The 23,765-nt window shown below is 56.4% G+C and overlaps 7 protein-coding genes across 7 annotated transcripts; 4 read left to right on the top strand and 3 right to left on the bottom strand.

Annotated features, from left to right (window-relative positions):
• Positions 1-996: 996 nt before the first annotated feature.
• On the top strand, positions 997-2,055 carry PHYSODRAFT_318683 (hypothetical protein; the record flags this gene model as incomplete). Its single annotated transcript, XM_009537065.1, has 1 exon — positions 997-2,055. One exon carries the CDS (start codon positions 997-999, stop codon positions 2,053-2,055), a length of 1,059 nt encoding a protein of 352 aa, XP_009535360.1.
• Positions 2,056-2,553: 498 nt separating this feature from the next.
• On the top strand, positions 2,554-7,106 carry PHYSODRAFT_525949 (hypothetical protein; the record flags this gene model as incomplete). Its single annotated transcript, XM_009537064.1, has 2 exons — positions 2,554-3,255; positions 6,978-7,106. 2 exons carry the CDS (start codon positions 2,554-2,556, stop codon positions 7,104-7,106), a joined length of 831 nt encoding a protein of 276 aa, XP_009535359.1.
• A 387-nt stretch (positions 7,107-7,493) lies between these two features.
• PHYSODRAFT_524101 (hypothetical protein) lies at positions 7,494-8,420 on the bottom strand (the record flags this gene model as incomplete). Its single annotated transcript, XM_009537063.1, has 1 exon — positions 7,494-8,420. One exon carries the CDS (start codon positions 8,418-8,420, stop codon positions 7,494-7,496), a length of 927 nt encoding a protein of 308 aa, XP_009535358.1.
• A 471-nt stretch (positions 8,421-8,891) lies between these two features.
• Positions 8,892-9,848, bottom strand: PHYSODRAFT_246481 (hypothetical protein; the record flags this gene model as incomplete). Its single annotated transcript, XM_009537062.1, has 1 exon — positions 8,892-9,848. The coding sequence occupies one exon, from the start codon at positions 9,846-9,848 to the stop codon at positions 8,892-8,894; it is 957 nt and encodes a 318-aa protein (XP_009535357.1).
• A 3,019-nt stretch (positions 9,849-12,867) lies between these two features.
• PHYSODRAFT_525117 (hypothetical protein) lies at positions 12,868-13,869 on the top strand (the record flags this gene model as incomplete). The annotated part of the gene is made up of 1 exon (XM_009537061.1): positions 12,868-13,869. The coding sequence occupies one exon, from the start codon at positions 12,868-12,870 to the stop codon at positions 13,867-13,869; it is 1,002 nt and encodes a 333-aa protein (XP_009535356.1).
• Positions 13,870-15,225: 1,356 nt separating this feature from the next.
• PHYSODRAFT_288597 (hypothetical protein) lies at positions 15,226-15,740 on the bottom strand. The gene has a single exon (XM_009537060.1). It carries the CDS (start codon positions 15,729-15,731, stop codon positions 15,306-15,308), a length of 426 nt encoding a protein of 141 aa, XP_009535355.1. The 5' UTR covers positions 15,732-15,740; the 3' UTR covers positions 15,226-15,305.
• Positions 15,741-20,483: 4,743 nt separating this feature from the next.
• Positions 20,484-23,686, top strand: PHYSODRAFT_564655 (hypothetical protein; the record flags this gene model as incomplete). Its single annotated transcript, XM_009537059.1, has 1 exon — positions 20,484-23,686. One exon carries the CDS (start codon positions 20,484-20,486, stop codon positions 23,580-23,582), a length of 3,099 nt encoding a protein of 1,032 aa, XP_009535354.1. The 3' UTR covers positions 23,583-23,686.
• Between the last annotated feature and the right edge of the window lie 79 nt (positions 23,687-23,765).

Genomic DNA, 23,765 nt, shown 5'->3' with positions numbered 1-23,765 from the left:
GTATGGTGCTAGCGCGCTGATCTTCATGGTAAACTTGCTGAGATCGTAGCGGTGGTGGTAAATTAAAAAGTGAGACTGCTGAAAGCTACTTAAGCTGGCTGCCTTGTCCGTCGGTGGCGTCTTTATGCCATAACTTGGATGTCGTTACAGGAAGTGGTTGAAAGGGCATTCGTGGCTTGCTGGGGCGTGGCGGCAACATGGCCCGTGGTGTTCGAACCTTCCCGCTGATCACTTGAGCTGCCACGCGTGAATGAGCTGCCCGCTGTTTCGCCCGAAATTAATTCACCGGATGGAGCTGACCTGGATGAGCTCGGGGCGCTTGATTCACTCACGCCTGTCAACTTCGTGACTCGGGCTGGCCATTGAAACCGTCTGCAGAACTCGCCTCGGATACCTTCTTCGAATCCACATGCACCACTTGAGCTCGGTGTGTACTTGCTCAACTGCCGCCTTCCGAAGCACATTCGACGACAAAATGGCCAGACGTGTAGCGAAATCTGGAAAGCGGTTCGCTTCCAGCTCTGGCCCCACCGTTCTCGAGCCGCCGATATGTTGTATTCTGTCCAGTCGACTACGCTGTCGGGGTGGAAGTCAAGAGTCAAGGCTACATCTATTCACTTGCAGCCGGAGCCGTCGTTCTGCCTAATGCACGAAGTGGTAATAGTGTAGCGCTTGTTGTTCAGATTTGCCTTGCTATCAAAAAGACTCGGTGCATGTTGTCAGTAAAATCAGAAAACGTTCCCATATTTTCAACGGTCGAGCATGCATCTGCCACGAAAACGAGGCGCCTGCTGTCGATGAGGCACCGCGCGCACGAAGACTTTCCGAGACGACTCCCGACATCCTGGTGTCCGAGCTCTGCCCCTACACTTGCTGTGCGTTGCCATCTTTTGCGTTGCCTTTGCAGCAGTTCGAGATACTCTCCAACGGATATCCTCACAACCGAATCTGCTCACTCGACTTCACAAGCCTTCCTCAGATATGCTCAGCTTCAAGATGTACTACACCGCTATGACTGCAGCAGCGCTACTACTCAGCAATGTGAACGCGCATGGTTATCTGGGTCTGCCGGCTGTCACCTTCCCGAACGACGTCGACAAGACCCAGTTCATTGCGACCATCGAGTCAAGCGCTTCGGGCTTCTCAGGTTCGTTCAGTGGCTCGCCCGCGGAGAATACGGCAGCTTTCTGGACGGCTTTCAACTCGAGCCAGTACTCGTCAATCAAGGAGTTCGTGACGGATTTGGGGCAGATCGTGGCGAATGGGGCCAACATCGAGTGCGGCCTCACCGACCCAGATGAGACCCCACAGCCCCTTCCGGACGAGCTGGAGTGGACCCACTCGGACACGGAGGGCTTCACTTCATCGCATGAAGGTCCTTGCGAGGCCTGGTGCGATAATACCCGCGTGTTTCAAGACACCGACTGCGCGGCTCACTATACGACAGCTCCGGCCAAGATGCCCTACGATAAGGCGGGGTGTTCGGGTGCCAGCCGCTTGACCTTTTATTGGTTAGCGCTCCACTCTAGTACGTGGCAAGTGTACGTCGACTGCGCAGCGCTTGAAGGTGGTAGCGGCTCGTACACTCCTTCCCAGTCGAACTCCACCACCAGCGGATCAACGGGGCAGTCCAGCACCCCGACGGTCACCACTGCCACCTCGACTGTCACTACTGCGACTCCGACGGTGGCTACAACAAAGCCTTCCGTCGCCACGACAACTCCAAGCACCGGCAACTCTGTTTCTGGTAGCGGGGAGGAGGAAGACTGCGGCTCGCTTGATGTTGCGGGGAGTGACGAAGAGGAGGAAGACTGTGGATCGTTGGATCTTGCCGGCAGTGAGGACGACCAGGTCGCCGGTGACGCAGACACAATTGAAGAGGACTGCGGGTCGCTGGACGTCGCTGGCAGCGAGGAAGACGAAGACTGCGACTCGCTTGACGTTGCCGGTAGTGAGAAGGACGACAACGCCACTCTCTCGGAATCGTCGCTGAACTTTGGTGATGTTGATAGTAGCTACCAAAGCGGCAAGGTCCAGGCTCCGGTGCAGTACTAGAGCATTGTGCGGCATCATCTATTTGTCTGTCGTCAAGCGTAGCAGTTAAGAAGAAAAAATCGTGCCGTGAAAGTACGATATGGAAATGCAAAACAAAACCTATACTGTAGTTCATGGCATTCTACATTCAACATTCATTCGAACGGCTGAAGGAACAGTGGTAAGACCACGCTCCGTCTATCAAAATTCCAAAGCGAATCCCCTCGAAGTTCTTGAGGAACGGTGGCGACTGGGATAAGCTAACCCCTTGGACGAACGAGCGGTTTAAGAGTTGGCTTTCGCGGCCTTCATATCCAGCCGCACAACGCCAGTGTTCCTTGCTAGCTCCGCCCACTTCTCGCTTGATTCCATTCATTATGAGCAGTATTTTTCGCTAGAACATGTTCGAGTATCCCTGACAGGTTATCACCGCAATGCAAGGCTCGCCGAACTACATGCGAATGTCATTCTTCAGTTGCCATCCTTGCCCACACTGCGACTATCGCTTCAAGCACAGTCATGAAAGCAAGCGCTTCATCAATACTGACAACGATTACTTCGACTCTGCTCCTCGCAACAACCGACACCGTCAACGCACACGGACAAATGGCCAAGCCCACCCCACGACCCATCTCGCAGCAGTACAGAGACGACTGTGGAGCTCTCAGCGGCGCAGGAGACCAAGAGCTGCAGTACGCACCTGTCGAACTGCTCAGCAGCAGAGCGCAGGCCGACCGACCCGCCGCAGCCACCTTCAACATCATGAACGGATGCAGAGGAACTGTCTACGAGGCCAACAACACTGTCACGACGCTCACGACCGGCACGCCTTTCGACGTCGCGTGGGTCATCCAGGCGCCGCACCCAGGCACCATGGTACTCAGCGTCGTCAAGCCCAGCACCGACAGCACCGGCACCATCACGTACGTGTCGGTAGCGGAGTTGCTGACCGTCGACCCGTTCGCCGAGAGCTCGAGCGAGAGCACCAGCACGACGGCCATGATCCCCTCGAGCGTGACGGGGTGCGGGTCAGCCGGCGTCTGCGCGCTGCAGTTCTACTGGCACTCGGACCTGGCGAACCAGACGTACCCGACATGCGCCGACATTGTGGTGACGGGTAGCGGTGAGTCGGGCGAGCAGACTTCGACTTCAACAGAGACGCCGGAGAGCACTATCGCCACATCTACTGCTACAACGGACACGCCAGGAACGAGCCGTTCAGTGAGCAACAGTGATGAAGACTGCGGATCTTTGGACGTTGCGGAAAGTGAAGGTGTCGAGGACTGCAACTCGTTGGATGTAGCTGGCAGCGAGGAGGACGACGCGATGTCTTCAGGTGTTGAAAACCCGGACGATAGCTACCTCAGCGGAAAAGCTGCGCCCTAAAAGCTATAGCATGCGGAAAGGTATCAGAACGCACCATACTAAGAAGGGTTCCCGGAGACGGCTTTCTTCCGGACGCATACGCAGTTGATAAGTAGTCATTGCTTGTTACTGGTACGAATTGAAAGCACGTACATTTCTTCCTCCACTGCACCAACCACTGCGCCTTGATCGTAAGCGTCCAATCCGCCTTGAGCTGCCGACAAATCGGAAACAGCCACGCTCTCACCCTTGCGTAGGGGCAACTCGTCGACAGGCAACCTGCAGCTGTCGTTGTCAAGAGGTCGTTGACAAGAGGTCGTTGATGGCGTACAGTGTATGGATACAGTATTGAACCTGGACGCTCGAGGAAGGAGTTCATGAGCACGTGGTTTCGGCGACGGCGACGCGTGCCACTTTCTGTCATCCACGACACCAGACTGCAAGCGACGTTGACGAGCAGGTTCGTTCGCAGCGCGCCCAGATATCCCGGTGTCTGTCTCTCGATCCCGTGTCATCCTCCAGTCGAATTTGCATCGCTTTGGTTCAACCAAATTGGTTGTGCCGCGGTCTGTTCGGAGGATACAGTTCTAAAGACATGCCCGCCCACATCGCGTTAATCTGTCCTGGCGTCGCTCTGCAGCTGGTTTCGCGACTTACCTAGCACTGACACGGCACCGCCAGACCAGCCCAAGCTGATCGATCGCCCTTCTCTGGGTCGGGCTCCCTCTACTAGTAAAATGTAGAGACGGCGACTTCGTTTGTAAGCGTCCTTCACAATGCAACGCTTCACTAAGAGGGAGCAGACTTTTTTAAGTAATTTAAAAAGTAATAAACCAATGTGAGCTTCGGCGAAGCGAGCGTGCTTCGTGTTTCGGCCAATAGCTGAGCTTACTGCACACTGTAGCGCTCCCGTCACGCTGGCCATCTCAAGGGCTTTGACGTCCGTAGGGTACATGTTCACCTGATCCCGCCTTCCCCGCTGACAGGTGGCCCGTCAAGTTGACGGTCAACTCATCCGAACGAAGCCCTATCTTTACATTACCGCCCACCTGGCGGGTTCGACTGCCGATACAAACGCACGGCTCAATTTGCACCGAAAAGGGCCCATTTTGCAGCTTATAAAAATGCAGCAATCGGTACGTGAAAAGTGTTGTTGTTGCTGGCTTACCACGCTCATCAAGCACTGCAGATGCGCGAGGCCGCGTTAATCAATGCTGGGCCACTATGTACGCTTTGCTGTCCGTGCGTGGCTATTCCACTGCGTGGTCGGCGGCCGAGTCTTTCATCAGTGACCTCCGAGCTCATTCACAACACGATCTGCTTTAGAGCGCTCAGTCCCGATCTACAGTCTCAACTATGGTATCCCCCTTTCACGCACTGCTAGTCGCCGGCACGCTGGCTGTGTCGGTGCAGGGTCACGGTTACATGTCCGCGCCCAAGTGTGAGTACACTTTCGTCGGCGACACGACCCAGTTCATGGCGACCATCGAGGCGTCTTCATCGGGTTTCAGCGGTTCGTTCAGTGGCTCCCCGGCCGACAACAACGCGGCCTTCACCAAGGGGTTTGAGGCCAGCAAATACACGTCGCTGAAGGAGCTCATTACGGACTTGGGCAAGGTGACTTCGTCGGACTTCACGATGGAATGCGGCTACACCACCCCACAACCGCTTCCCGAGACTTAAGTTGAGTGGGCCCATGGAAGTGGGGAGGGCTTTACGTCCTCGCGACCCTGCGAGGTCTGGTGCGACGATACCCGAGTTTTCCGAGACGACGACTGCGCTGCTCACTTTACGACGGCGCCGGCCAAGGTCCCGTACGATCGTGATGCGTGCCTTGGCGCCAGTCGCCTGACGTTCTACTGGCTGGCGCTCCACTCCTCGACGTGGCAAGTGTACACCAACTGCGCTGCTCTGAAGAAGACGACTTCGACCGGCGCCAAGTCCAAGTACGCGGTCGGTGGCAGCTTCTCGACCACAACAACGACGTCAAGTACCGAGGGTTATGATGAAACGTCAAGCACCGAAGCCGAAGACCCTGCAACCACGAAAGCTCCCACAGAGCAGACCAGGCCGCTCCTGCTGTGGCGACGTCAACTCCGGTCACCACCTCGCGTCCATCGACAGACTCGGGCAGGTGCAACATTCGCCGACGCCACTAGAGAGTGAAAATTCATGAATACAATTGAGTTGCTAAATATTATGTTATGAATTGTTATCTTTTCCACACATTTTACCACCTAAAAGCTCAACGAATCTCTAGGAAAATCTCATTGTCACCGCCTTTTTCCTCAACATTCCTCGCCTTCCTAAGCTCCCAAAGCAATTGTAATGCGATCAGATGTCATGAGCGTACGTGTCAGTGAGTCCGTCTATGTGGACTTGCGTTTTTGCGCATGTGTCGAGACTCTGCTCTCGACTCGAGAGCAAAGAATCCTCAAATCCGTATGGAGAATTCCCATGTGGCCACCAGGCAAAGGAATTGTATACACTTCCCGGTCAATGTACAGTACTTAGTAGGTCAGTGACTTCCGATAGCACATCCCAAGATCTTCACGACGGTCTTGATTGCCGTGGAGTATGCTTGGCTCGATTCTAACGCTTTGCTGCTGGGTGCAACGCTTCCCTTTAATCTGGATGGGCGCTGTTCGAGTGCCGTTCGGACAGCGAGCTTGACCGTCAAAACCCGGCGACCAGGTCAATCACTTTGCAATTTACTCGCCGCCAGTCAACTCGCCTCCTCCTCAGCTTTCAGACAGCACACACGTTCTCGAAAAATGGTTCTCGGAAAGGCTTCCTTCGCGACGATCATGGCGTCGGCCATGCTCTCTGCTACCGTGCAGGGCCACGGCTCCATGTCGGTGCCCAAGGTGGAGTTCACCTTCAACGGTGACACCACGCAGTACATGGCCACGATTGACTCGAGCAAGTCGGGCTTCAGCGGCAACTTCGGCCAGTCGCCATCGGACAACACGGTCGCCTTCAACAAGGGCTTCAGTGCCAGCATGTACTCCTCGCTCAAGGAGTTTATGAACGACAAGATGGAACTGGTGAGCGCGGACTTCACCAAGGAGTGCGGCTACACGAAGCCGGACGAGGCTGCCCAGCCCCTGCCGGAGACCTACGTCGAGTGGTCTCACGGCAGCGGCGAGGGCTTCACCTCCTCGCACGAGGGCCCCTGCGAGGTGTGGTGCGATGAGACCCGCGTGTTCCAGGACGACAACTGCCCCAAGAACTTCCCGGCCGCTCCGGCCAAGCTACCGTACGACCGCGACGCGTGCATGGGCTCCTCGCGTCTGACGATCTACTGGATCGCGCTCCACTCCCCGTCCTGGCAGGTGTACATCAACTGCGCCGCTCTGGAGAAGACCAAGGCCACTGGCGCCAAGTCCAAGTACGCGGTGGGCGGCAGCAGCGGCGCCACCAGCACCTCCAACTCGACGACGCCCGCCACGGACTCCTCGTCGTCTGAGGAGACCACCCCGTCCGCTGAGCAGACAACCGACGCGCCCGCCACGCCCACCACCGACGCCCCGTCGGCCGAGCAGCAGACGGAAGCCCCTTCGGCGCCCGCTACGGAGGCCCCTACCGTCACTGAAGCCCCGGACACGGAAGCCCCCGCCACGGAATCCCCGGTCGTCACCCCGGCCCCCGTCAGCGACGACACGAGCAAGTGCACTGTGCGTCGTCACCGTCGCCGCCGCAACTAGATGTCGCGGTGGTAGGTTCTTGGTGTCATAGGACGCCTCGTGTTGATGTGTAGAGCGTATTTTAGTGTTTGTGTGGCTTCAACCGCTGGTTCGAAGTCCTGTAAAACAGCCAGGTTTCGTGATAGAATTTCGGAACGCATTCATAATTTGAGGTCAAATTGTTGTTCATCTGAGCGTATCGAATTCATGCTTATTGTTTCTCGTCGAACAAAACTAAGCGCGCAGGGGACCAAGCAACCACTGGAATCGGACCACATTTCTGTATTTCGTCATCGTATTTTTGCCTCAAAACCACCAAAATCTAAACACTACACAGATTGACACAAGACAAAGCTGTAGCTACTCGCTGCCCGATACACGCAACGAGCTCCTTACTGGCGGCCATGCTTAGTTGCGGCGACGCACCGAGCACTTCGTCGTACCAGTGCTAGTAGCGGTTGAAGGAGTGGCAGTTATAGCAGCGGGGGCAGTCGTCGTTGATGTGGTGGCAGGAGCATCCGTCGTCTCCGTCGCCGAGGCAGGAGCATCAGTGGACGTCGTCGAGTCCGCCGATGTCGAGGCCGAGGTGGACGTCGCGTAGTTGGTCTGGAAATCGTACGAAGTCGAGTTGGACGCAGCGGAGGACCCAGCAGCCGACGACACCGTGGACGTAGCAGCTGTGCTAGTGCTGGTTCCTGAGCTGGTCCCCGCCGCGTACTTGGACGTCGCGCCCGTGGACGTCGTCGCCTCCAAAGGTGCGCAGTTCACGTACACCTGCCACGTCGACGAGTGCAGCGCCAACCAGTAGAACGTCAGCGTGCTGCTGCCGAGGCAAGCGTCGCGGTCGTACGGCAGCTCGGCCGGGGCCGAAGTATAGTCGGCAGCACAGTCGTCGTCTTGGAACACTCGCACATCGTCGCACCACACCTCGCAGGGGCCTTCGTGCGAGGCCGTGAAGCCCTCCGAGTCGGAGTGCGCCCACTCCACGTAGGTGTCCGGAAGAGGTTGGGCGGTCTCGTCCGGGTCGCACATGCCGCAGGTGAGTGTGGCGTCCGTGACCGTGATAGTGGCCTTGTCGTTGATGAGCTCCTTGAGGGACGAGTAGCTGCTGGACTCGAAGGCCGTGGTGAAGGCGGCCGTGTTGTCGGCCGGGGCGCCGTTGAAAGTCCCGCTGAAACCCGAAGCGGATGCCTCGATGGTGGCGATGAATTGCGTCGGGTCGCCCGTGGTCAGGAACTTCACGGCAGGATCGGACATGTACCCGTGGGCGTTGATAGTCGCTGCGAGCGCGGCCGTGGCCAGCATAGCGGAGAGGGACGTGGCCGACGCAACCATTGTTCGACGAGGATTGGGCTGGTGACTGACTGGGACTGCACTCGACTGCGCAAATTAAGATGTGAATGGAGTGCAAGTGCAGCAAGGAGCTTTAGTCGCTGAGGGTCGAGGCTCCCTCGGTCCGCGGCGGTGGAGAGACTCGCTCACGTGTGTACAGGTGCAGAACGTAGAGGAGATGGCTCGGGTCTTGCAAATCGTGTCGGTCCTAGCGGGTGACGATGTTGCCACAAAGACAGCTGCCAGTCAAGTCTTTGCGTGTGTAGCGCTGATGACTAGCGAAACGTAGTCGTCTGGAGGACACTTTGGGCACACCACGAGTTTCGACACCGCTGGAACGGTTAAGTTAACCAGGTTATTAGACTTCGCAGCGAGTTGAAGACATGAACGCGAATCTCGGTTATGACGACGGCAAACACATCTACGCTTGGCAAATTATCCACGATTGCCATGGAATCTCCTGCATTCTGACACTTAATCGCGGCGACGACGCACCGAGCACTTACTCGTCTCGGTGGTAGCAGCGGTTGGAGTGGCGGTCGTAGCAGTCGGGGCTGTCGTCGGCGCATCCGTAGTTGGGGCTGTCGTTGGGGCTTCCGTTGTCGGAGCTGCCGTGGTCGCAGCAGGCGCGTCCGTGGTCGAGGTGGTTTCGTCGCTCGTGGATGCTGAGGTGGACGTCGCGAAGTTCGAGTTGAAGTTGTAGGAGCTCGAGGCAGTGGAAGACGCCGTCGACGGGGCTGTGGTGGCAGTCGACGTCGAGTTCGTGCTGGCGCTGCTGCTAGTTCCAGAGCTAGCGCCCGACACGGCGTACTTGGACGTCGCGCCCGTGGAGGTGGTGCTCTCGAGCGGCGCGCAGTTGATGTAGACCTGCCAGGTCGACGAGTGCAGCGCCAGCCAGTAGAAGGTCAGCGTGCTGGTGCCCAAGCACGCGTCGCGGTCGTACGGCAGCTCGGCCGGGGCCGAAGTATAGTCGGCAGCACAGTCGTCGTCTTGGAACACTCGCACATCGTCGCACCACACCTCGCAGGGGCCCGCGTGCGAGGAGCTGAAGCCCTCCGTGGACGAGTGCGACCACTCCACGTACGTGTCGGGCAGCGGCTGGGCCGTCTCGTCCGGGTCGCACGAGCCGCAGGTGAGCGTGGCGTCCGTGACCGTGATAGTGGCCTTGTCGTTGATGAGCTCCTTCAGCGACGTGTACGAGCTGGCCTCGAAGGCCTTGGTGAAGGCGGCCGTGTTGTCTGCCGGCGAGCCCGAGAAGGTGCCACTGAAGTCGGACGCCGACGACTCGATGGTGGCGATGAACTGCGTGTTGTCGGTCGACGAGGACAGGAACGTCACGGCCGGCTCCGTCATGTAGCCGTGGCCGTCGACACCAGTCGCGAGGGCCGTCATGGCCAACATGGCACGGAAAGACTTGGTGGAGGCAACCATCGTCGGTTTTAGGAGACCGATTAGCCGGAAGCTGCTGTTGCTCGGTGGCGCGCTAATTGGGATATGAGCAGAGTTTTTTCAATGATAGCTTAGTCTGCCGCCGCGCATGCCGAGGGCGAGCTTGGATCAGACCGGCTCGCCCGGGTGAGCCGGGATCAGACGCTTTAGTTCAGCGATGTGTTTGAAGCCCATGCGGATCACCCGAAGGCCGTCGTGCCCAAGCTTTCTGGCAGGAGGATAAGAAGGATCGCTGGTATGCGCTCTATTACCTTGAGTATCTTTTTGCCCGGCTCAACGCGGTTATCAGTTATGAACGCGCCTCGAGGATAGCTCGTGCTCGTTAGCGTAAAGGTATGACCGGACACCACCCGAAAGTTCTCGGTCACGACGGTCACTGCTTGACTTCGTTCTGGCCAGATGGCCAGCGTCGGTCGAAGTCTGTCAGACCTTGAGGCGTCCACCAGCCGACGAGTGCCGATGTCATCGCTGCCACTCATATCCTCGGCATTTCCAGTGGGTGTGCATGTACTGCAAGCATAGCGGTAGCAAGCGAATACGCTGATAACTTCAGAGGCCAGCCGCAAAGTTGGAAGCACGACAGCGCAGGTTGACTGTCGACTGTCGACGAATAGTACTTCCGTCTTGGTGATCTGATGTTGCGTTGTTGTACACTTGCAGCTACTGTACAGTACTGAAGTGTTTAATGCAGGCCTACCATTAATCGAGTGGAAGGCCTGGATGCTGCGCCAGAAGAGCACGGACGACCTGCACAAGCTCTGGTTCGTGCTGCTCAAGGAGCACAACGCGCTGCTCACGGAGCTGCAGCAGTGCAATCGTAAATCTAGCAGGTGGTCGCTATAAATACAGCAAATCTCGCCTCATATTGCCAAAATCATTGCAAAGCACAATATTTTATTTTTCTGACAAAATGTGCGCAATACCGTAAATAATTGTGATGTGGATTCATGTGCATCTTGCTTATTTTTTCTTAAAGAAAACTGAAATGGAAAGCTTGACCGAGCTCCACTCGTGTCGGCATTGTCAGCACCAGCCTGGCAGTGCCAGTCTCGCATAAAGTAGTCTGCCCACCGGTGCCAACTGCATCCAATGATACGTACACTTCCGGCGAAAGCTACATGTACTGTGTTCAACCCGCATGAAAGAGAATATCTGGTGCTGTCCCGAGCGTCGGGACTCCCGAAGGGCGTGGCGCGAGGATGCAAGACACGCGCGCCGGCACTCGATATGTGCGGCTCCCACGGCCACTCGGTGATGACGCACAAAAGCGGGGATTTTACTTCCCAGAAGACTGACATATGGATCACTGAATTAAGATGGATATCAGCCAATCAGGGAACTTCAGCCGAGTCACCACTTCAACTTGCAGGGCGGCTTAGAGCATTAGACCATTGATCCAGCTTAACATCGACCTTACACCTTACACTCAACCGTTTCTATTTCCCCTTCCATAGGTATAAGGCTGGAGACGTTGGTTGATGTTGCTATAATGGCTCAGCGCTGCAAACAAGGACTTTTGAACTGGGTCGTGTGTTTCGGAAGATCGGTGATTGACTGTACGGCGCTTGTGCTTTGTAGACCTTTGTTTTTCTTCCTTTGTATGCGTCGCTCACCAACATTTGTGCGTTCGCCTTACGTTCCGTTGTTCTCCGTTATGGGGTTAAGCATGTAAGGTTGTCTTCGGAGCTCAATTCGCAGTTCAAAGAACTGTCTTTAGCACGGGTGTCATCGAACGACACTCTCGCCACTTACGCGCGATATAACCACTTCAACTTGCGCTTTTAATTACGGAAATAATGCATTACCGTACGAATGATATGGCAGTAGTGCTCGTGCTCGAGGTGTCCAGATTCTGAGCACACAACCCCATTATGATTTTCAGCGAGGCCTCAAAGCCTCGACGTCATGCTCTACTTGAAGCGCGTACAGGGCAATGCTGCGGCTGCGAAGCAGGCGCAGGAGGTGCTCGCGGGTCGTAAAAGAAGTACTTCCTAGCTCAAAGCACTAAACAAAACAAAACAAAAGTCGAAGTACACGTATTCCAAATTCCTCCTATCCCGGCTTTCAATGAGCCTTCGTTGAATGTCAAGTAGTCATAATTGCTGCCATAGCTGTAGTTTATAAACCCGCGTAGAATGGTTTTGGCGTGTGTATCTGTCTTGGCGGAACAACATATCGGCACCTTTTCGCTGCTAAGAACTGCGACCCCCCCCCCGGGACAACCAGTCCGGGTACCCCGAATCGATAAATGCTCGAAAAGCAGTAAGAGACCCTCTGTTTGTTACTTAAGTACCAACAACAGTACAGTTTCGTCGCTGCATGACGAGAGCTGAATAATTGCTCTGTCTTGCCTTGCACCAACCCATTTTTCATGTTGCAGCCCTTAAACTTGCAGGTGAAAAGTAAGGTATATTTTCCTCACCGAGTGCTATTGTGATTTGCAATGATTTTGGCAATATGAGGCGAGATTTGCTGTATTTATAGCGACCACCTGCTAGATTTACGATAAATCGAGGTGCATAAATGGGTGGAGGCCTAGAATTACGCTAGAAGCGCCACAATTGCACTTTTGAAAGTGCAATTGTGGCTGAGCAGCTGCAATTCTGTCGGTTTTTATCCACAAGCACCTACACACACGGCAATTATGCATGAGAGGGTGGATGTGCTGGGGATCGTGGACGGTGGTGTACTGGGCCAATGCATGGCTGCTGACAGGCCCTCCCAAGTCGATATATATATGAGGAGGTGGATTTATGCATAATTTTAGCAGGTCGTGCATCTTCTTTCACACATTTTAGGAGCAGGCTTTGCCATATTTAGCGTCTAAAATGGTCGGCAAAATAACTGCAAAGCACAATAATACTACAACAGATCGGCCTGCAGGCCGAGCGCAAATGGGACACCACCAGCTAAATGCATCAGGCCATCGGCGTTGACTTGACAGTTTTGCTTGGGGAGTACTCCGCATTCGCAAACTCGCCGCCAAGCCTCAACAACGACCATGGCCTCGAGGCCTGCGCACTTCTGGGACGAGTGGGAGCACAAGTACGCGCCCGTCGGCAATGACATCACGCTGCACTACATCGACGTCGGGCCTCGCGACGCCACGCCCGTCGTGCTGGTCCACGGCTGGCCGGACTTGTGGTTCGGGTGGCGCTACCAGATCCAGGCGCTGTCCAAGACGTACCGAGTGATTGCGCCGGACCTGCGTGGCTTTGGTCGCAGTTCGGCCCCAGCGACGGTGGAAGGCTACGGCACCAAGAAGGTGACGGGGGACCTCGCAGGGCTGCTGGACTTCCTGAATATCCCCCGTGCCGTGTTCGTCGGCCACGACTGGGGTGGCGCTATCATCTGGCGCCAGTGTTTGTTCTACCCGGAGCGCGTTATCGCGGCGTGCGGCATCTGCACGCCGTACTTCCCCCAGGGCAACGCCTGCGTGGACTACGACACGCTCATCCCTGCCATCCCGCAGTTCTCGTACATGAAGCTGCTGGGAGACTCGGAGAAGGCTGCCAAGTTGCTGGACAAGGACCCGCGTCGTATCTTCACGGCCATGTATCGCAAGTACGACGAAGTTGCAGACGACTTTGAGTTCTTGAAGATGGTGGAGATCGTCAATGACTCAGCGGACCCCGTGTACACGCAGCCTTCCGAGCTCTTGTCTGAGGCCGAGCTGGACTACTACGTTGCGGAATACTCGCGATCGGGCTTCTTCGGGTCGTGCAGCTACTACTCTCGACGACAACAAGACTTTGAGGATGAGAAGGACCTGCCCCGTGTGATCGAGCACGAGGCTCTTTACGTTGGTGCTGTGGACGACCCGATCCTCAAGCCGGAGCTGGCGGCAGGCTTGCCCCGTGTGATGCCCAACCTGAAGCAGGAGCTCGTGCATGGCGGAGGCCACTGGCTGCTGTGGGAGAAGAAAGACGAGGTCATCGATATCCTGCAACGCTGGCTGAAGCAGCTAGACGTGTCTGGCACTTCAACTGCTGCTGCTCTATAGATTGTCTTGAACGGGTAGAACAACTTTGGAGTAATAAACGAAATCCAAAGTTATGCTGGACGTTGCCTCATCATTGTACTACACTGTATACGTATGAAGCGAAGGTGCAGCAACGCTACAGTTCCTCAAAACGATGTCGTTTTGACAGCGCGAAAGCAAATTGAAAGGAATTATTGATATCAGAATCTAATTATCCACAATTGGTGTATATAGTACATTCCCAACGCTGCTTTGGCCGGTTGAACTCCAAGCGAAGATTGATGCTGAACACCGAACATCGCTACGAACCTAAAGTTTAGTGCTACCGGTTAGCAGCCAGTGGCGCTTTACATGGCGAAATGAGCTTGTTCCATGCAACCTTGCATGATACTCCGATGATTTTTTAAAAACGTGTACATTTACTTATCAATCAGCCTACTCAATCTAAGCCGCGCAGCTCACTCGAACCGAGTGCTCCGCTCTCGCTGCGCGGTTCTGTTTAGTTGCCGCCAACGAGCTGCTCGATGAACTCGTAGAAGGAGAACTCGGGGGCGCCGAGGCCGACGCTGTAGATGAAGCGGCTGGCGAGCTGCGACGCGAAGAAGGCGCGCGTGTAGCTCTCGGGCAGGCGCTTGAGCAGCACCTCCTTGGGGGTCTTGGCCAGCAGGATCTCCGGGAAGCCGTCGGCGAAGATCTTCTCGCGCAGGGCCTGGTTCTCCCACAGCGCTGAGTGCTGGATCTTGGCGCTCAGGTCCGTGATACGCTCGCTCAGCTGGTTCGTCAGCACCGAGTAGTACGTGCCCGAGCGCTCGTGCTCGCGCCAGATGCACTCGAACTCGCGCTGGGCGTTCAGGTCGATGCGCTTCTGCACCTCGCTCACGTAGTCGGCGTAGAAGGCCGGGCGCTTGCCCGTGGCCTCGTCCACCTGCATGTGCTCGGCGAACTCCTCGTCCGTCATGGACAGAGCGGCCAGCACCTCAAGCGACGACGAGGTCACACCGCCCTTGTTGGCCGAAGCGTCCTTGAAGAGGATCACACCGGCGTCCTCGAGACGCGTACGCGCGTCCTGCGTGAAGAACAGGTTGGCACCCTCCACGATGTACTTGAAGCGGAGCGTGCGGCCGTCCTCGCGGTACATGAACTGCTCGACGTTGTTGAGGTTGACGGCAGCGGGGCGGCCACCGCACGGCACGAAGAAGTCGGCCGTCAGGCTCGGGCGCAGGTGGAAGAAGTTGCGGAACTCCGTGCCGTTCTCGCCGTCAAGCAGCGACTCTGGGATCTAGTATTGCTTGCTTGAGAGAGTATCAATCCTCACCTAAACAAACATTCACGCGAAGCAAGCACCACGCAACTGCAGCAGCACGATTCCTACCGTCGGATCAGCTCACACATCGCCACTTGAAGGCGCCTCTGTATTCCTCTTTCCATAGCCTTCTCCCCTTCTCCTGTTCACCTACTTACTGCTGCTCCGCCGCCTTCTTGGCCTGGTTGGCCTTGTAGATCTGGCTGCGCTCGTGCAGCACGAGCTTGATGCGCGCCATGGACTTCTTCACCTTGGTCCGTCGCGCCGGGTTGGGCATGGACAGGTTCTTGGCGCGGCACTGCTGCAGCTCCGTGAGCAGCGCGTTGCGCTCCTTGAGCAACACGAACCAGAGCTTGTGCAGGTCGTCCGTGCTCTTCTGGCGCAGCATCCAGGCCTTCCACTCGCCGCCCACGACCACCTGCTTGGTGCCCACGCTGGCCGGCACCTGCGTGAGGCTGCTGGCCTTGGCGCCCTCGCCCGCGACCTTCTGCACCGGGAAGAACTCCTCCAGGCCGCGGCGGGCCGTCTGCCCCGCGTTCACGCGGAGGCCACCGAAGAGACGACGCAGCTGGAACGACATGCTTGGTGCTTGACTTGGACTCGATATGTGCGGCTCCCACGGCCACTCGGTGATGACGCACAAAAGCGGGGATTTTACTTCCCAGAAGACTGACATATGGATCACTGAATTAAGATGGATATCAGCCAATCAGGGAACTTCAGCCGAGTCACCACTTCAACTTGCAGGGCGGCTTAGAGCATTAGACCATTGATCCAGCTTAACATCGACCTTACACCTTACACTCAACCGTTTCTATTTCCCCTTCCATAGGTATAAGGCTGGAGACGTTGGTTGATGTTGCTATAATGGCTCAGCGCTGCAAACAAGGACTTTTGAACTGGGTCGTGTGTTTCGGAAGATCGGTGATTGACTGTACGGCGCTTGTGCTTTGTAGACCTTTGTTTTTCTTCCTTTGTATGCGCCGCTCACCAACATTTGTGCGTTCGCCTTACGTTCCGTTGTTCTCCGTTATGGGGTTAAGCATGTAAGGTTGTCTTCGGAGCTCAATTCGCAGTTCAAAGAACTGTCTTTAGCACGGGTGTCATCGAACGACACTCTCGCCACTTACGCGCGATATAACCACTTCAACTTGCGCTTTTAATTACGGAAATAATGCATTACCGTACGAATGATATGGCAGTAGTGCTCGTGCTCGAGGTGTCCAGATTCTGAGCACACAACCCCATTATGATTTTCAGCGAGGCCTCAAAGCCTCGACGTCATGCTCTACTTGAAGCGCGTACAGGGCAATGCTGCGGCTGCGAAGCAGGCGCAGGAGGTGCTCGCGGGTCGTAAAAGAAGTACTTCCTAGCTCAAAGCACTAAACAAAACAAAACAAATGTCGAAGTACACGTATTCCAAATTCCTCCTATCCCGGCTTTCAATGAGCCTTCGTTGAATGTCAAGTAGTCATAATTGCTGCCATAGCTGTAGTTTATAAACCCGCGTAGAATGGTTTTGGCGTGTGTATCTGTCTTGGCGGAACAACATATCGGCACCTTTTCGCTGCTAAGAACTGCGACCCCCCCCCCGGGACAACCAGTCCGGGTACCCCGAATCGATAAATGCTCGAAAAGCAGTAAGAGACCCTCTGTTTGTTACTTAAGTACCAACAACAGTACAGTTCCGTCGCTGCATGACGAGAGCTGAATAATTGCTCTGTTTTGCCTTGCACCAACCCATTTTTCATGTTGCAGCCCTTAAACTTGCAGGTGAAAAGTAAGGTCCGCGAAGAGTACTCAAAAGTAAGGATGACCCCTCATTTGATCTGCTAGTGATAGAGCAGCAAACATACAAACGCGTTTGCAAACAGCACTAACTGTAAGTAAGTGTGTTGTGAAAATCACTAACATGTTTGCGGAGTACACTACCAGGGAATAGATAGCCATCTAAACAGCAACAAATTCAAATTCAAATGACATATGATGGCAAACTTTCAAGCTCTGCTGGTTTTGATATTCCGTGTCTGAAAGTGGGTTTCTCTTGACTGGTTACTTCCGCGCCGAGATTTAAATTATCCTGAGAACATGTTGACATTGAAAGGAAGCAAGCGTACCATTCAGGATGATTTTATCACTGGAGTACGTGTTTTTTTTCCGAGTCAAAGTGAGTGTTGCTTACCGCCTCACTCGAATTAACACAAGCGCGAGCATCAGTATCGGACTGCAACGGTAGGGCGTGCGTTGGAGCTTGACGACCTTGAGCTGTTGTCTTGATGCTATTGCAGCAAATTTGTCGGTGGCGACAAGGAAGTATCCAGGCGTTGCACCGAAAGTACGTGCTACGGAACACCCGTTTTCAAACAAAAAGTATTTTCTCGTCTAATTTATCGTGACAATGCAGGTTGGTCATTGCTACATGATAAGTTAGCAGGTTTTCGTAGGAAACTTAGTATCTGTGGCCCAACACTTTCCGCGCAGGCCAGAATAAACTGTTCGTCGTTCGGCTAGCAAAATGGTTTGTATCTTACTAGTACGTATTTCCATATTATCAACTTGGTATTCCCGCGACACGTACAACATTCACCGCTCAACGCGCTTTTTTATACTGTACTAAAATGCGTTAGGTAAACTACGTTCACATGCGAGTTTCATGCAGTCGCTTCGAGATTCTCTCTGGGACTTCTCCATTGCAATGCGTGCTGCAGACTTAGCAACAACACATTCGAGTGTTAAGCTTAGCGCAATGCTTGGGCGTGCCGCCCGCGGCGCGATGATACAACCAATTCGGTGGAGACCTGGAGAAAAGCGAAGCTCGGTTCGATCTTCAATATCGAAGAAGGTCCACCCGATTAGCAAGATCTTCCAGCACAAGTTCCAGCAAGAAAGAGACTCCAGCACTACCCTCTTGCTACTGAATGGTATGCAGCCAGCACATCCAGGTGCTACATAATCGATATGACCTACGACATGAGGCTGCCAAGTATCTTTGCTACAGGTGCGGCCTGCAGCTTGTACTAAATAACTGCCAAGGTGTCCAAGCGCCAAAGCAACAAAATCTTGACACGGCAATAACGACAGCAGGGCACGCTACAAATAATGCTGCGGCCTACGGATGTAGCGAATCCAAGTATCGAGTGACCCTGGGTGTGAACGCGCAGATACCACTCGAGCGAATCTCATGAGGCACAGAGAGCGCACGAACCGGCATTTTGATTTAGTACTTGTAGGAGAGTGGCGAGAAGCGCAACAGGAGTCTTGAATGTCACCAGGAACCAAAGCACAACTGAGGCCTCGCAGGAGACGCACACCCTGCCGCACGTAATAACCACTCCAGCATCGACGCCATCGACGCTATCCGCGATCTGTTGCAATGGCCAGGGCGTGCTTTGCTGCACCTGGTTGTTGGAGTGGAGTCAGCGTCGTGGCATTGTGTAGCCATTTGCCAGCTCCGTTTTGCACCGGAATCCCCAGATTCAAGGTTCGTAACGTTCGGTCGCGGTCATGGGCGTCCGAACAAAAATGTCGGGAAAACTTTGCGGAGTCCATGCGTACTCTGGCTGATTCAGGAGATTCTGGCGCCGTCATGATACACCGACGCATGCCGGGCGACGACACCTCGTAGAGCTCCCAACGCCATTCCACCCAGCCTGTCACTGGCAGCACGCCAGCTTGCATTTCGGCGGTGTCTTCAAGCTCCCATCCGGACGCCAGCGTATGGGACTTTCATGGCCCGGCACTTGCTCGCGCTTGGCTGTCACTAATCGCACCTTGCGGTTGACTGTACCACACCTTCTACGAGCCCTGGGGAGAACCGGGCTCCTGGGCTCTTGGGTGAACCCAAAAAGTCGCGAGCTCGGGCTCCTGGGCTCTTGAGTTCAATAGGTTAAGGAAAGGAGCCCTCCAGAACTGTGAGCCCTCGCTAAGGCCCCCCCCCTCACCTGTGTTAAATATCTCACTGATGATTGGCCGTCATTCAAGTATCTCCAGGTTCTAACCTGAAAAGGCATAGGAAAGAGGGCTTCTCCTTGAGGGGAAGGAAGGACTATCGGCGACGCTGGGGTGGCCTCGGAGCGGCTGTACACATATGAGCGGCGCGAGATCTTCTAGTGCGGCGATCTTTGAGCTCGATCTTCTAGCGTGGCGCATCGATCACGCGAAGTTGCTCGCCTGAAGTCTAGGTAAAATTGGCCAATCAGATATTACTATGAAGAGCCCGTCATAGATTTGAAGCTAAATTTGGGGAGCCCTGGAGGGGAGCCAATGGGGAGCCCGAACCAGGGCTCCTTGATCTCGTACTTACCATGAGGGAGCCCATTTTGTGCGACTTTTGGCTCTCGTTTTAGGGGGAGCCCACTTTTGAAGTAGACGGGCTCGGGCTCGTAGAAGGTGTGGACTGTACTGTATTGCGCTGTGGAGAAGGCTCTTTGGGGGCTTCCTCCAATCCCTGCTGCGGCCGCCGCCTGCGTCACGGACCCGCCGGCAAACCCTGACGACGACGGCCAATGTGGGCACCCCGTACCACGCCCAGCCGCGTCACATACGTTCCACACTCCTCGGCGTGCGTGTTGTTCAAACGGATCTCCCAGCATGTGACGAGCGAGGGAGCCGGCCAAATCGTTGCGGTTGCCCCCTCCTTCAACCAGACATTTTCCCAAAGTGCAACCTCAAGTTTATCGTCCGCTGCAGATGGCAAGTCGATGCCGTGCTCAACTCATGTGTGCGTGGTGTCTCCGGCACCAGCGCAGATTCGAGGACGGCCAAAAATCTGCCAGCGGGGGCTCTATACTGTATTCAGCACCGGCAGATTCAGTATCAGATACGAACCGGTGGGTTTAACACACTTCAAATTCAAACTGCTGCCTCTTTTTCGCGCGTCGTGACGGTTGGCGCATCGTCCCGACATGTGACAGGCGATGCCGGCTATCCGGTGCTCTACCACATACAAACGCCAAGTCATTTGCACGGTTCGGGCGCGGTTTCTCTGGCGCACAAGTGCGTGTGCGCTTGCTTTAGCATTGGGCCCGCTGACGCCGCCGACGCGGTTGCTGTTGAAGCTCGGCCATTTGCTGCGCGTGCCAGCTGTCCTTTCGTGTGCAGCACAGCACCAGCATCGCCTGGTTTGTACGTGGCAGTTCGGGCAGAATGCGGCTCGAGCTCGAGTCTGCAAGCGTGCGTTTTGGCCCGATGCCCCCGATTTAGCTGCTGCTGCCGCCAGACCTGGCTGGCCGGCCGGCCACGCACGCAGCTCGATCTCATTCCGCTTTTTGCGTGCTCCGTGGCATTTCAAGTCAAGTTCATCGGCCGCAACCCCCCCCCTCCCTCCACAGCCATGAGCACCCAGGAAACGTCTCCGCGCTCGCAGATCCGCCACAGCCGCTCCATGGACATGGGCGTCGCCCGCAAGATCGACACCTCGAGCCAGATGGAGGAGGTCAAGGCGCTCATCCACTCGGCCAAGGTGTTCAACGAGGACACGGTGACCAACGAGGTCGAGTGGTTCTACGGCCCGCTGGGCATCCACGACTTCTACTTCGTGGGCCAGTCTCCGGTCGTGATCGCGCACCACATCCAGAGCCTCATCGCCGCCAAGCTCATGTCCAAGGCCTCCAACCGCCCCACGGACGTCAAGCTCGAGCAGGAGGGCGAGAACGGCGCCTTCTTCTCCGTGCTCAGCAACGTCGTGGGCAGCGCGAACGAGCCAAGCCGCCGCGCCGCTCGCTACGAGGCCGGCATCACCGAGACTGAGCTCCTCGAGCGCCGCCTCGAGAAGTACTATCTTAGTGGCTCCAGCGGCGTCATCGGTGATGGTGTTAAGGCCGGCTACCAGTACCTGGAGAAGGCCGAGGCCACCAAGAAGCGCACCTACCGCATGCAGTGCTACCGCTCCAACGGCGTGCTGGACCCCATCTCGGTGCCCTACCACGTACGCATGTACTTCCTGCAGGAGCCCGACTTCGTGGACCCCAACGTGAGCGAGACCGAGACCGACATCAACAAGGTGGCCGACAAGGTCTTCCTCGAGCGCTCGGGCCCGCGCCTTAAGGAGGTGTACCAGGAGTGCATCATCAAGGCCATGAACCAGATGACCCCCACCTTCCACACGGAGGCCTGGACCGAGTCCGACGGCTCCAAGATGGCGCGTGTGGCCATCGCTTACCGCAGCGGCTCCACGCACTCGTACTTCTCCAGTATCGCCGATGTGTACCGCCAGCACGGCCTCTTTTCGCAGCGCAAGTACGCCGAGTTCTTCGCCAACGGCATCGTCATCTACACCTTCTACCTGCAGATGCTGGACAACCCGACGGCCGGCAAGGGCTCGTTCGAGGACCGCCTCAACGCCGTCGTCAACGACGCCTCGATGCACTTCACGCTGCCCCGCACGTCGCTCACGCCCATGCTGACCGACGGTCTGCTGACCCCGCAGCAGATCGCGTACGCCTACGCCGCCTGGAAGTTCACCTTCCACTTCATGCACCGCCTGCCGGAGTCCTTCGCCATTGTCAGCAAGTCACTGCGTGACCGTGACCCGAACGCGTTCGCTCGCCTCGAGCAGCTCCGCTCCACCATGAAGCTCAACACGTACACGGAGTCGCAGATCCTGGACCACATTCTGAGCTCGGCCGAGATCGTCAAGATCCTGTACGCCGAGTTCCAGGCCCTGCACGAGCCGACCAAGGACGGCAAGCGCGCCGAGGTGGACACGAAGGCCACGCTGTCGACGCTGCGCAAGTCGATCGTGGCCGAGCAGGCCCTTCAGATCTTCTCGCTGTTCCACATCTTCAACAAGCACGTGCGGAAGACCAACTTCTTCGCCAACGACAAGGCCGCGCTCTCGTTCCGCCTTGACGGCAAGTTCCTGAGCAAGACCGAGTTCCCCGACGAGCCGTACGCCGTCATCTACGTCATCGGCTCGGAGTTCCGTGGTTTCCACGTCCGCTTCCTGGACGTGGCCCGCGGTGGCATCCGTATGATCCGCTCGTCGCACGCTCAGGTGTACCTGAACAACGCCTCGTCGCTCTTCGACGAGTGCTACGGCCTCGCCTCGACGCAGCACCGCAAGAACAAGGACATCCCCGAGGGTGGCTCCAAGGGCGTGGTGCTGCTCAACCAGGCTCACCAGGACAAGGCTGATGTCGCCTTCCGCAAGTACATCGACGCGGTGCTCGACCTGATGCTGATGAAGGAGCCCGAGGAGGACATTCTCTTCCTCGGCCCCGATGAGGGCACGGCCCACCTCATGGACTGGGCCAGCTCGCACGCCAAGCAGCGCGGCTACTCGTACTGGAAGGCCATCACCACGGGCAAGTCGGCCTCGCGCGGTGGCATCCCCCACGACGTGTACGGCATGACCACCCACAGTGTCCGCGAGTACGTGACGGGCATCCAGCGCAAGCTGCAGCTGCAGGCGCCGATCACCAAGGTGCAGACTGGCGGCCCCGACGGTGACCTCGGCAGCAACGAGATCCTCATGAGCCCGCAGGAGGAGACCATCGCCGTCGTCGACGGCTCCGGTGTGCTGTACGACCCCAAGGGCATCAACCGCGACAACCTGGTGAAGCTCGCCAAGGCCCGTAGCCCCATCTCGGGCTTCGACACGGCCAACCTCTCCTCGGAGGGCTACTCGGTGCTCGTCTCGCACAACGACGTCACTCTCCCGAGCGGTGAGGTGGTTGAGAACGGCACGGAGTTCCGTAACTTCTTCCACCTGCGCCCGAGCCTGACGGCCGACTTCTTCGTGCCGTGCGGTGGCCGCCCCGCTGCCGTCAACCTCAACAACGTCGAGCAGTTCATGTACCGCGAGGACGGCCGCACGCTCCGCTTCAAGTACATCGTGGAGGGTGCCAACCTGTTCTTCACGCAGGACGCGCGTACGCGTCTCGAGGACGCCGGTGTGATCCTCTTCAAGGACGCTTCGGCCAACAAGGGCGGTGTGACCTCGTCGTCGCTTGAGGTGCTGGCCGCTCTGTCCATGACGGACGAGGAGTTCGCCGAGCACATGCAGGTGGACGAGGCCACGGGCAAGCGCCCGGCCTTCTACGCCGACTACGTGAGCGAGGTGCAGAAGCGCATCGACCTGAACGCCCAGCGCGAGTTCGAGTGCATCTGGCGCGAGCACGAGCGCTCGGGCACGTACTACTCGGTGCTGACGAACCAGCTGAGCGAGCGTATCACGGACCTGAGCGCCAAGATCCAGCACTCAGCGCTGTGGGAGAACCAGGCCCTGCGCGAGAAGATCTTCGCCGACGGCTTCCCGGAGATCCTGCTGGCCAAGACCCCCAAGGAGGTGCTGCTCAAGCGCCTGCCCGAGAGCTACACGCGCGCCTTCTTCGCGTCGCAGCTCGCCAGCCGCTTCATCTACAGCGTCGGCCTCGGCGCCCCCGAGTTCTCCTTCTACGAGTTCATCGAGCAGCTCATTGGCGGCAACTAAACAGAACCGCGCAGCGAGAGCGGAGCACTCGGTTCGAGTGAGCTGCGCGGCTTAGATTGAGTAGGCTGATTGATAAGTAAATGTACACGTTTTTAAATGACTCGAGCTGCTGTGCAAGTGCTCACTTCAGTCTGTATCGACAACATTTTCCTTGTTGCAGAATTTTTCGGCTCAGTGCGGATG

The sequence above is a fragment of the Phytophthora sojae genome (assembly GCF_000149755.1).
Source record: "Phytophthora sojae unplaced genomic scaffold PHYSOscaffold_10, whole genome shotgun sequence".
Lineage (NCBI taxonomy): Eukaryota > Oomycota > Peronosporomycetes > Peronosporales > Peronosporaceae > Phytophthora > Phytophthora sojae.
This window is presented reverse-complemented; position numbering and strand designations above follow the sequence as displayed.